Consider the following 12,552-nt stretch of genomic DNA (forward strand, 5'->3'; position numbering starts at 1 on the left):
TCATGGCTGCCCGCTTGGCTAGTCCCCAGGTGTTAGCACTGCACAAGTTACCCAGACCTCTGAGCAGCTTGAATTCTAGGCTGACCTTAGATACCTAGGCCTTACCTAACCAGTCCTGGGTTGGTCCTCTCTGGGAGACACACAGTGTTGGGCCGTGAAGTGGGCAGAGCCCACTTCACCTTGGCAGTGGGTGACAGGCAACAGCTTGGAGCCCATATTTCCAACAAGCGTTGGCCTTGACTTGCTAAAGGGATGTCTTAAAGGTGAAGGAAGGGTGAAATCTTACTTTCTTCACAGCTAAACATCCTAGAAAGGAGAGCTAATCTTCAGTGTAGTTTTTATAGCACTTTTCAAGCCTTTTAGCCTTCCTTTTTCTAAAATCTACATGGGACCTTTGCATATTGAACCTTTCCTAGGAGAAAAATGTCTGTCAAAATGGTACAGACCCTCCTTCCCTTCTACCTTTCCTGTCTGTCCTTCCCAGCAATCTTGTCCTTCCTCATCTTGTGCTCTCCAAAGTGGCTGAACTATGGATTGACCAGGGTTTCCAAAACATCCTAGTCTTTCCCAATCCCTGGTACAAGAGAACTGATTGGTCTTGCTTGTCCCAGTTGGCATGAGTCTGAGCTCTTCCAGCTGTCTTTGTGGTGGTGCAGTGTAGACAGTGATTAAGAGACTCTGGAGCCAGACTGCCAGCCTGGTTCAAATCCTGACCCTACCAATTACCAGTGATGTGATCCTAGGCATGTTACTTATGCTGTCTCTGTCTCACCTTCCTTATAAGTAAAATGGGGATAATGATAGTATCTACCTCATAGTGTTAACATATATGAAGTACTTAGAATAATGCCTGCTCATGGTAATCTTTCCTGTGGTGAAATCATCAGTTATTTCTGTATCTAAGAAAGTTGTCATGGAACCACTTCCCCTGCCCACCCACACTGTATTGACCACTTTCCCATTCCAATATTTGCAGCTTTTAGTCTGTGATGATCCATCTGTCTTAAAATGTATACTAGTTATATTGTGGTTCCAGCTTAGGTTTGCTTACATAATGAATTTCCTTTTAGAATCAAACCTTTTTTTCCCCCTCCTCTTCCTTTCATAGAGTTTAATTCTCAAATAATGTTTTTATTTTGTTTTCTTTTGTTTCAAGGGAAAGACGAAAGATAGATTTTTCACCATAAGTTTGTAGCCAGGGTGGTAGTGGGGCCTTCCTCCAAACAGTGCCATGCCTTTGGCTTTCCCATGGGATGGTGGGCTGGGATGATAAGTAAGGTCTGGCTTTGACATCAGAAACATCTAGCTCTGCCATTTAGTCATGTTCCCTTGGGAAAAGTACTTAACCTTTCAGAAGCTTGGTGTTCTTTTATTTAATACCTACCTCATAAGGTTATAATAAGGATTGAGTGAAATAATGTATGCAGAATTTTAGCTCAGTACCTGGTATGTAATAAGTGCTCAATAAGTGGTATTTATTATTATCATTGCTATTTTTAGTAGAGATTGGGATTAGAGGTGTGATGATGACTATTCCTTGGGATTCTCTTGTAGATTGTTTAAGACAAATTGGGTTTCTACCAAAGGATGGGAATGAAAGTCTTAGCACTGTTATGTCTCTGATTTTTTTTTTTCTTTATCTGCTTTCCAAAGGCTTTAATTTTTCATCCTCTGGGAGAGAAGATGTAGATGTGAGAACATTAGGAAATGGTAAGATTGTGACAATATCACTTGACTGGAACTAACTTTCAGATTATCACCCTTTTCAGACAGCAGCTTTTTTGTAGTCACTTAGTCATAATCAAAGTTGGCAGAGCCCAGAGCTTCTCCACGTGAGGAAGCCTTGTGGATTATGGAGCTACCCTTGTAAATTATATGACTATGTTTTAACAGGGATCATTTCTTCAGAGGCCATCTTTATTGAATACCTGTAGGTTATAAGGGACTTCTATGTGCATTAACAAAGAGGTGCCTGATTTTTTCCAAAACTTTGATAATTAATTGTTCCTTTTAATAACATTTCAGTACCAGTACAATTTTCAAAATGCACCTCATTTAAATTGCAAAATGTCTTCATTTAAAAAGTGCTTCTGCTCTCTTAGCCTTCATTTCTCTCATTTTACATTGTTGCATTACAAGAAGGATGATGAGAGTAATCCTGAGGTATTCGAGATTTATAGTCCCTTCTTCTCATGGAATCTCAGCTTTTCATTTCACTAGGCTAGGAGAATGTATTTCAATTTGGTATACCTGGGCATTGCTGCATGTGACAACATTACGTTAGTGTAACCAAGTCAATTAGTGGCTGTTTGGATTTGATTTTGTAATTAACACAGGCTTGTTCATGGACTTTTGGGAAAGCAGTCGTTTTTACATATTGCCTGTCCTGGGGTTTAGCAGCCCCCAAAAAGCCCCTTGATTCTTTTCACACATTCTTCTCTCCCCCAGATGTAGTCATGTCACTAAACTTTCAGTCCTCTAGAGCTCAACTCGTTTTTTCACACCTCCTAACCCTCTTGCATTAGCCCAAATGTTAACTCCATCAACACGTTTCTGTTTCATGACGGGGTGTGTGCTGCCAGGAAGGCCCTTTGCAATTGAGCTGGTGAATCCTCATAGAGTACATTTCACTTCACAAGAAATTAAGGAACTTCAGCAGGTAAACCACTTCATGACATGGAAATTGTCATGTTTCTGCAACTCTGTAACTGAACTAGAGTTGCTAATTGTTTTTCTTTCTCTAATACTACAGAAAATTAATAACTCGTCTAACAAAATCCAAGTCCGTGACTTGCAGCTTGTCACAAGGTAAGGGTAGGATCACTGGAGATGTTTTCAAGAGGGGAGTTTTGGTTGTAGATCATTTATCTGATAAGGGATTTGTATCCAGAATATGTAAAGAACTCCTACAACTCAATAATAAGAAAATAACTCAATTAAAAATGGAGAGATGATTAAGTGAACATTTCTCCAAAAAGGATACACAAAATAACCAGTGAATACATGAAAAAATGCTCAACATCATTAGTCATTAGAGAAATGCAAATCAAAACCACAGTGAGATCCCACTTCACAAAAAGACAGAAAATAACAAGTGTTGGCAAGGATATGGAGAAATTGGATCCCTCATACATTGCTGTGGGATTATAAGTGGTGCCACTTTGCAAAACAGTTTAGCAGTTTCTCAAAAAGTTAAATATAGAGTAACCATATGGCCCAGCAGTTCCACTTCTAGATATATACCCACGAGAAATGGAAATGTACATCCACACAGAGACTTCTGCATGAATGTTTATAGTAGCATTACTCATAATAGCAAAAAAGTAGAAACAACCCAAATGTCTATGGATGAACAAAATGTGAATGTGGTATATCCATACAGTGGAATATCATTTAGTAATAAAAAAGGATGAAGTACAGATACATGCTACAACATGGATGAACCTTGAAAACATTATAAAGTGAAAGAAGCCAGACATCAAATATCACTTATTGTGTATTTTACAATATTCACATTTTAATATATGAAATGTTCAGAGTAGGAAAATCTATAGAGACAGAAAGTCAACAAGTGGTTGCCAAGGGCTGGGGGAAATGAGGAATGAGAAGTGATTGCAAATAGGTGCAGAGTTTCTCTTCTGGGGTGATGAAAGTGTTCTAAAGTTAGATTGTGGTAATAGCTGCACAACTCTGTAAACGTACTAAAAATCACTGAATTGTTCAGTTACACAGGGGAATTGTATGTAAATTATATCTCAATAAATCTATTTTTAAAGAAAGGGAAGTTTGGGGCAAGTCTTGTCTGTATTTTATATATTCAGACAAACTTTCTTTTATTGTTTTTGTTTAGAGAGGCAATAGGTCATATGAAAGAAGGTGAAGAAGAAAAGACCAAGACCTATAGTGCCTTAATATGGACAAATAAAGCAATACAGAGGAAGGACATTGAATTCCTAGATGACATAAAGGTAGTTCAGTGCTCTAATTCTTTTATTTTTCTACTGCCTATAAAAGAGTCCTTTGTCTTCTCGTTTATTACCAACAAGTCATAGCGCATAGGCTTTGGGGACTGTGAGACCTGGTTCTAAATCTTGCCTTTGCCATTTACTAGTTAAATGACTGGGCAATTCATCTAACCTGTGTGAGAAGCAGTGTTGCTAGTGATTAAGAGTCTGACTCCAAGGACAGATCGTCTGGGTGCAAATCCTGGTTCTGCATTTCTTAGTTGTGTGACTTTGGACAAGTTGCTTAGCCTCTTAATGCTTCAGTTTCTTCATCTGTAAAATTAGTTAGAAGAATTAAACGGGGTTAGCCATATAAAGCTCTTAGAATAGAATCTGGCACATAGAAAACACTCAGCAATGCTATTATTATATTTGGCCATTTGCAAAAAGGAAATAGAAAATAGAACTTATCTAATAGAATTGATGCTCAGATTAAGTGCATAAATAAAACATGTTGTTAATAGGGCATCCCTGGTGGCACAGTGGTTGAGAGTCCGCCTGCCAATGCAGGGGACACTGGTTCGTGCCCCTGTCTGGGAAGATCCCACATGCCACGGAGCGGCTGGGCCCGTGAGCCATGGCCGCTGAGCCTGCGCGTCCGGAGCCTGTGCTCCGCAACAGGAGAGGCCACAACAGTGAGAGGCCCGCGTACCGCAAAAAAAAAAAGAGCAACTCCAAATGGCCAAGAATCATTTGAAAAGATGTTCCACCTCCAGATTGAAGTAACAATAAGACATCACTTTATTCTTCTGAGACTAAGAATACCTGTTGGTTGGAGGGAGGAGAAGGCTAGCTATATACATTTTCAGTAGAAATGTAAGTGTTTCAGCCTTTTTGGAAAACAATGTGGCAGTGACTGTAAAAATAAAAAATAGACTGGTCTTCTACCCAGTACTTCCACTACTGGCAGGACAAGAAATAAAACTCCAGTGCATAAGGATATGTGCACAAGGATGTTTGTTGACTTTGTTCAGAGTGACAAAATCAACAACAAAACTGGAAACAAAAATGAATTTCCTTCAATAAGGAAATGGTAGAACACGTTGGAATATTATACAGCTGTTTAAAAAAACTAAAACAGCATGTGATCCCATTTAATTTACGTTATTGTGTGTATATATGCCTAAAACTGTTGGAAGAAAAGATAGAGGTAGGTCTACATCTAGGACTTGTAGGAACACCCATGACATTACCGGAAAAAAGCAAGGTGCAGAATAACGTTTATAGTATGAGTGTTTTGGTGAAAACATACATGTCATTAACCTGCTTAGAGAAGTTTACCTATAAAATGAGGGGTGGACTAGATGATCCCCAGTGGGCCCTCCACTTCTCAGGTTCTGTGATTCCAAATCTAAGGCCTTCTGGCCTTTGGCCCTATTATCTAGGGTCTTTAGGATGATAGTTATGCTACAGACAGATATCCTTAAGATTGCAAAACAAATTTGTAAACCTCTATTCTATCACATGTGTACATGTATACAGCTCATTTAGAATGCTGTGGGGAAAATAAAAACTCATTTTAAAAATAGATTTACAGTTTGGGAGTAGCCATAGAGCTGATTCAGAAATGATGCTGAAAGATGATTGTTATAGGTACACACTAAGTAGTGAAAGGGTCTGATTTAATGGCCCACCGCCCAATTGGACTGATGAGACTAGGTGACGTCTAATAATTTTTTTAAAGTGTTAGGGTTAAAACATTTTTCAGATATTCCTATTGCCATCAAAAATAAAAAAACTGAGTTACTGCCCCATTCTGAGAAAAGGTCGCTTCAAATTTACCACTTGCCTCCTTTTTTTTAAGGGCAACCTACTTCTAAGGAAAACAGTCACCTGCGTGTGTTTCTGAAAATTCAGTATGGGGACAGCAGAGTGCAGTGTTAGAGTAAATGAAGCGGTTTCCTTTCATTTGCTAGACACAAGCAACCAAAAGCGACATGCAAGTGTGTTGATCTGAGTGTTATGTTGGAAGCAGTGGTGCATCTACTAGCTCAGTTGTACCTCCATTGACTGCTCCTGGGTCAGAGTCCAGGGAGTGACTCGAGGTAAAGGAAACAGAGGGGAAGGGCACACCTTAGCAAGTCACTCCTTTAAAGGCCAGCTGGTTCTGTGCTCTTAAGTGGAGGCCATATCTTTATCGATTCTATAATAATTCAGCCTTGTCCTTTTTTTGGTCTTTTTGGCCAGAGTAATGTTAAACGTTGTGGAAACAACTTATCTCATCAGAACAAAGTGCTTCTAAAAATCAAAGAATTATAGAATCGTAAGGAGGAGTCACTGACTCACTGCTCTGATAAAAGCAGTCATACCATTTCAAGTGTACTCTTTGTCGGAACCTGCTCTTCTTTCTTGGTACAGAACTTGGTAGGGGGAGACCAGACAGAAATCTTTCTTTTCTCAGCATGGCTTTAGGCACTCACTAATCATGTAAATCAGGCAGGAGTTGTTCCTACGAGAAATTTCAGAGGATTCAAAGTTCTTATGAACCTGAGTTGCTGGTTATGCCCAATATCTTTTTTTTTTTTTTTTTTTTTCCCCGATATGTGGGCCTCTCACTGTTGTGGCCTCTCCCGTTGCAGAGCACAGGCTCCGGACGTGCAGGCTCAGCGGCCATGGCTCACGGGCCCAGCCGCTTCGCGGCATGTGGGATCTTCCTGGACCGGGGCACGAACCTGCGTCCGCCGCATAGGCAGGCGGACTCCCAACCACTGCGCCACCAGGGAAGTCCAACCTCTATTTCTTAATTTATATCTTGTGACATAAAAGGACATCTCTAATTGTGAGAAAAACAAGACTTTGTCCCTAAAAACCTGAGTTGTAAAGAAACATGCAGTATTATTCTCAAGTAACCTGAACTGGGCTAACAAATATTGAGAGGTCCTGGTTTATTGTACACACTTATTTGTAATTATTATTTGGAAATACCACCCTACACAGAGATGCAGCTGTTAATTTTCCAGATAAGTCCTTTTGTATAACCAAAAAAAAAAAATTCTGTGAGTAGGTATATGGCTCTCCCTAAAACATGGACACTGCCCAGGCACACAGGTGATGCTCATGTCCCACCTTCTACACCATTTCTCACCTCAGTCTGAAATCCCCACTATTAGGTCACTCTGTTGGGTTAGGGAAAAAAAAGGTAAGAACATTATCTTTTAGAAGAGCTCTATTTAAAGGGCAGGATAAGACTCCAGGGTCCAATCAATTTGTTAATATTAGAGCAAAAGAGACCTTGGGTATCATTTACTTCAAAGCCTTTTTTTTTTTTTAAATGGCATACTGGGGCCCAGAAAATGAGTAATTGTGGCCTAGGTTATAGGAAGTCTCACAGAGTCTGAACCTTAGAGGATACAATTTACGATAGTATTAGTTTCTATCCTGACAGTGATAGATGGGGGTGCCTGTAGTGAGCCGTGGATGAACAAAGGAGATGCTAAAATGGGCTTCACTGGGTGGCAAAGCTGACGCATGGTTATCATATCCTCCTCTAGGACTTAAAGATTGACCAGAAAACACCTTTACGGGTCCTTCACCGGAGGCCCCTGGCTGTGAGAACTCGCATCATTCACTCCATGGAGACACACTATGTGGATGAGCACCATTTCCGCCTCTACCTGAAGACTCAGGCAGGAACGTATCCTTTCACCGTCTTGTGTAGCACTAATCTAACCAGAATCCTATTGGGAAAGTTCATGCTGCCCTAGAAAAGAGGTTCAACCTTATCTCGGAACAGTTCGGGAAAGGTTTGGGCTGGAGAAGAATCCTTTTTTTGTTTTTTGTTTTTTTTTTGGTCTGGAGTGTTTTTACCCATTAAATTTGTGTTTTTCAAGATGACATATTAAACCATGAGGCAGCAGCGAATTCAATGTGAACCTTAAAATTTTTAGTGTCTCACATCATGCTGAGGTGCTGAGGGCACAGTAAGTGCTCAGGGAACACTTTTAATTGATTCATTCATCGATTCATGTCTTTACACATTTTGCAAGTCACATATTCATGACCACATTTGAGTCCTTTCAGCATTTCGAGCATTTGCCCCAAATGATTAAAACAGGGATGGTAGATGGGAATGGCCCTACTTTACATGTAGACCATCACATTATTTGGTCACTGGCCCAGAACAAGAGAATAGTCCCAGTTTGATCACTTGTTCATAACTTACCCTGCTTTGTGTGGTTTTGTATCATATCTTAGTTGCTGGTTAAAATATATCAGGGAGCTGCCATAGTCTTAGCTTTAGTTTAGTTTTCAAAGGTGCTCCTAGTTTTTGTTTGTTTCTTGGCTTTATATTATTTTGTGATCCAATAGCATGAAGCATGAAACCTTCTAATTAGTATAAAACTAATGACATACTTATTGGATACAATAGAGGGAAAAATGTCATTTTAATCACCAAATAGCATTCTCACTGTATTGCTATAATTAGTCTGCCTCTCCTTTCCCATCAACCTTCTCTCCCCTCTTCTTTCCCTACTCCATCCCAGGACTGACTAAGCTGAAACAGGTACAGGTTATTTACTCCTAAAATCTTCTAAATTTTTGCAGTTTGGATCTATTTAGACCAGTGGGCTTGGAGCACATTTGCCTATTGTAGATGGAATGTGGATGGAATTTCAAAGAAATCACAGATTTTAAAAACATTTTTACCTAATTTCAGCTTTGGTTTTGGTGTGCTAGGAAGAAATGCAATGGTCTTATGGAGAAGCTAATGTCTTTTCAATCTCATTAACATATTTTTAGAACCAGCCATGTACATGTACTTAAGGCATTAGCCAAGAAAGGCTATTTGGTAAAACTTTATTTTTTTATAAATTTATTTATTTTATTTAGTTATTTTTGGCTGCGTTGGGTCTTCGTTGCTGCACGCGGGCTTTCTCTAGTCGCGGCTAGTGGGGGCTACTCTTTGTTGTGGTATGCGGGCTTCTCATTGCGGTGGCTTCTCTTGTTGCAGAGCACGGGCTCTAGGCACGCGGGCTCAGTAGTTGTGGCTCACGGGCTCTAGAGCGCAAACTCAGTAGTTGCGGTGCATGGGCTTAGTTGCTCCATGGCATGTGGGATCTTCCCGGACCATGGCTCAAACCCATTTCCCCTGCATTGGCAGGCAGATTCTTAACCACTGCACCACCAGGGAAGTCCCTATTTGGTAAAGGTTTAGATACCACGTGGTTATACACAGAAGTATGTGAATTTTTTTCGTATATTGCTCAGTATAATGAAGTAGTTCATTTGACTTATACCTCATAAAAAACATTCTGGACCTTTTAACTGGTTATTCTGGGGCTTTTTGGTCATCTCCCCTCATCATTGCTACTTAGAAGTAGCACTCTCTAAAGAAGTGAGAGAAAAAGGACAATTGTTGAGTAATTATGAGTTTAGCAAAGAAGACAGTTAATAGATAATTACATGCCTTATGCTTGAGTCAAAACATTTGGTGAAAGTATAGTAAACAAACTATCAGAAAGTGAGGAGGACATAATGTCAGCATGTTATGGTGTTAACTTTTTATTTATCATCTGAGAATAAACTTTTTTATATTCAAATTATATTAATTTTTATACTAAGTGCTGCTTTATAGACACAACAATGCTAAATGAGTGTTTACTGAATGCTGGCAAAAACACATCTTTCAGATAAAATACTGTTAAGATTATAGTAGAGTTCTGTGTAAGGAGTGTTAAGGTAATCTGAATAATTCTAGGATCAGTCATTGACTTTGAAATTTTGAAGATCTATGAGGAAAACACACAAAAAGAATTAGGTCTATTGCTAACCATGCAAGAGTTGCAAACAACTAAAATTTATGTCCTTTGATGATCCTTCTGAAGGGCCTTCATCAAGTCTAAATTAATAAGTTCATTTTCTCTCCCATCCTGTTGCTGTTGTCACTGGATCATGTTATAAGGAAAGCCATCATTGAGGTCACTCTATGAGTGACCCTGTGAAAACCTACCATTTGGCAGCCGCCTGCTGTCATTATTGAAAAATGATGAGACCAAAAAGATGACCAAATAGAATCTGTGGCAAAAAAGAAAATAGCTGAGGTTTTTTTTACTATAGTTAATTTAAAAAATCCATATTCAAACCTTGGCACTTGGAGATGAGCCAAAAGAAAAGTCATGACTCTTGGGAAGTTTGACATGGGCCCTAGGTCCCAGTGTTGGCTGCCAGGCTGGTAGGAACCAGTTTGCCATCCTTAGTTTATTTATTGCCATAGCTGTAATTTCTAAGACATACATCCCAAGTCATGGCTCAGAAATAAACTTCCTTTTATAACCTTTCTGCTTTTGTTTGTCATTTCCCCTTCAACCTGTCAAATCTCATCAAACAGTTGGTGTTGCATGGTTATCTTCATTTTTTCCTTAAACAAAACCCAGCTACATTAAAGAGTTTGTACATGGAGACTTTGGAAGAACGAAGCCGAACATTTGCTCTCTGATGGATGTGACTGCAGACATTCTTGAGCTGGATGTTGAGGTAAACCATTTTATTGTGGAAGTGCCTGTTTGTACACTGAATCAGCCAAGGTTATGCTTTTTTAGCATTAAACCAAATAGTACTATTCACTTTAATAGGTATTTGAAAACAGTCAAAATCTCACAGTAGCATTGAATTGCAGGGAGGGACTATCTTCAGAATTTTTATTTTTTAAAAAACACAAGGTCTCATTTATAATCCTTGCAAATATATAGCTAATTTACTAACTGTGCTTTACATATGACATGAGATCTAAACCCTTAAACCAAGCAAGGAAATGAAGTTGTAAGTGCCCTTCATATATCCTTTGGACTCTCTTATAAAGAATTTAAGGCAGCCTCCTCAGAAACATATATTCAGGACAGGGATAGAAAATGGGATGAGCTAATTGTTATAAATAAAAGCAGTTCTATAAGGGTTCTGTGATGTGGTATAAGAGAAATTCTCTGCTCTTATAGTCTGAATTGAAATCAGATTACATTCTTAAGTAATTAGAAGAATGGAATGAATGGATCTTTCAGACAATTCTCCATAAACATTTTTCTCATTTGAGCATCAATAGGTATTGAGTCACGAGTTGTGCACTTTGGTAAATATCTGGTTAAGAACAGCTTCCCCACACCCCACACAAAAAAAGGAATTTTTGCACTTGGGAATAATCTCAGTATAAATAAAAAGAAGTGGGTATAATTGCCTAGTATGAAAACAGCCATGGTAATCAAATGATCACTGGAACGTCATTGCTTTACCAGCACTTCTCTTGAGTGCATTCAGATTAGATTTTATACACCTGTGGTACAACCAGTGCTAGCATCTTCAAGGTTGCAGGGAGTCTTCTTAGTAAGACTATCATTTTGAGGAAGACAACCTTCTCTTAAAGAAAATCCCAAATGCATTCATCTTCTTTGACCTTAATTCTTAGGACAGCTTAGGAGTGTCAAAGAGCCAAAGGCTGGGGTTTCTCAGCCCTGATTGTCCATTGCAATCACCTGTAGAATTTTTAAAACCCTACAAACATGCCTACCTTCCCCTGACCTCAACACATACAAGATTGTGATCAGTAGTGTTTGGTTTTCAGGCTTGAGAAACCACCCATTAATTTTTATATGGGTGTTTGTTTTATGGCTATATTCTGAAACAAAACCAAAGTATTTCTTGGCATCTGTAAAAGATACACACACACACACACACACACACACACACACACACTTACTTGGGCTTTTCTAATAAAAATTTCCAAATCTGGTAGTGACCCAGATTAATTTTAAAAATAATTTGTAGTAAATCATTTCAGGTTTTACACTTTAAGTCTCGAAAAACTACATGGGTATGGTAGTTATTTTGTTTTTCTTTGTTTGTTTTTTGTATTTTTTTGTTTTAACTTCTAAATTGGGCCCTCTAGGGTAGTTAAGGCAAAGTGCAATTTCATACTTCTAATGCCTGGGACTTGATTATTTATGTGGAGACAAATAGTCTGCTACTGTAATTCCATTATGACTTAAAGATCAAGGTTTCGTTCTAGAAGTGCCAAACCAGGATGAGTAGAGATAGATAAATTCAATTTTAAAAGAAACAAAAATTCTGCTGAAGTGACATGCAAAGATCTCTAATCCTTTTCTAGTTATAGGTGATCTTTCATAACCATTTATTTCACATTTAGTTGCTAAGTTACAAACAAGATTATAAGTATATAGACTACTTGAGTACTGTTAAATGCAAGATGGGAAAATGAAAACAGTCAGAAGACTAAAAGTTCCTGAGACTTCTGAGGGAAAGTTGGTGTTGGCCCCTGCATTATTTGCTACTTTTCCCATAAATAACATTTGAAAAATTTAAACATACTCTAGTCTTGTATTGACCAAAAGGTACAGTGAATTCAGGAACAGACCTCAGGCCCAAGAATCCTAGGTCCTAGAATGGATTTTAGAGTGTGAAATCGTGGTGTTCAATGGCTCTTTTCTTCCAATGCAGTTTCTTCTGTTGCATTATATTAAAACTACTAGATTTATACAGCATTACCGGCAAATGCTTACTAGAACAATAATGTTTTAATGACTTGTTTTCTTCTTTCTAG

The 12,552-nt window shown here is 38.7% G+C and overlaps 1 protein-coding gene across 7 annotated transcripts in view; it reads left to right on the forward strand.

Annotated features, from left to right (window-relative positions):
- PUS10 (pseudouridine synthase 10) overlaps positions 1-12,552 on the forward strand; it is a 94,072-nt gene that overhangs the window by 52,278 nt on the left and 29,242 nt on the right. For 6 of the 7 annotated variants that reach the window (XR_002647864.3, XM_022597196.3, XM_022597195.2 and 3 more), the window contains exons 12-17: positions 1,654-1,710; positions 2,583-2,659; positions 2,753-2,808; positions 3,851-3,968; positions 7,496-7,638; positions 10,379-10,478. Coding sequence is in view for 6 of the 7 variants with exons in the window: in XM_022597196.3 (XP_022452904.2) it covers positions 1,654-1,710; positions 2,583-2,659; positions 2,753-2,808; positions 3,851-3,968; positions 7,496-7,638; positions 10,379-10,478 (551 nt within the window). In the remaining variant the exon portion in view is untranslated. The other variant, XM_089923142.1, reaches the window with a different exon arrangement.

The sequence above is a fragment of the Delphinapterus leucas genome, chromosome 13, assembly GCF_059928025.1.
Source record: "Delphinapterus leucas isolate spDelLeu-1000000601 "Yukka" chromosome 13, BTC_Dleu_Yukka2, whole genome shotgun sequence".
Taxonomy (NCBI): domain Eukaryota; kingdom Metazoa; phylum Chordata; class Mammalia; order Artiodactyla; family Monodontidae; genus Delphinapterus; species Delphinapterus leucas.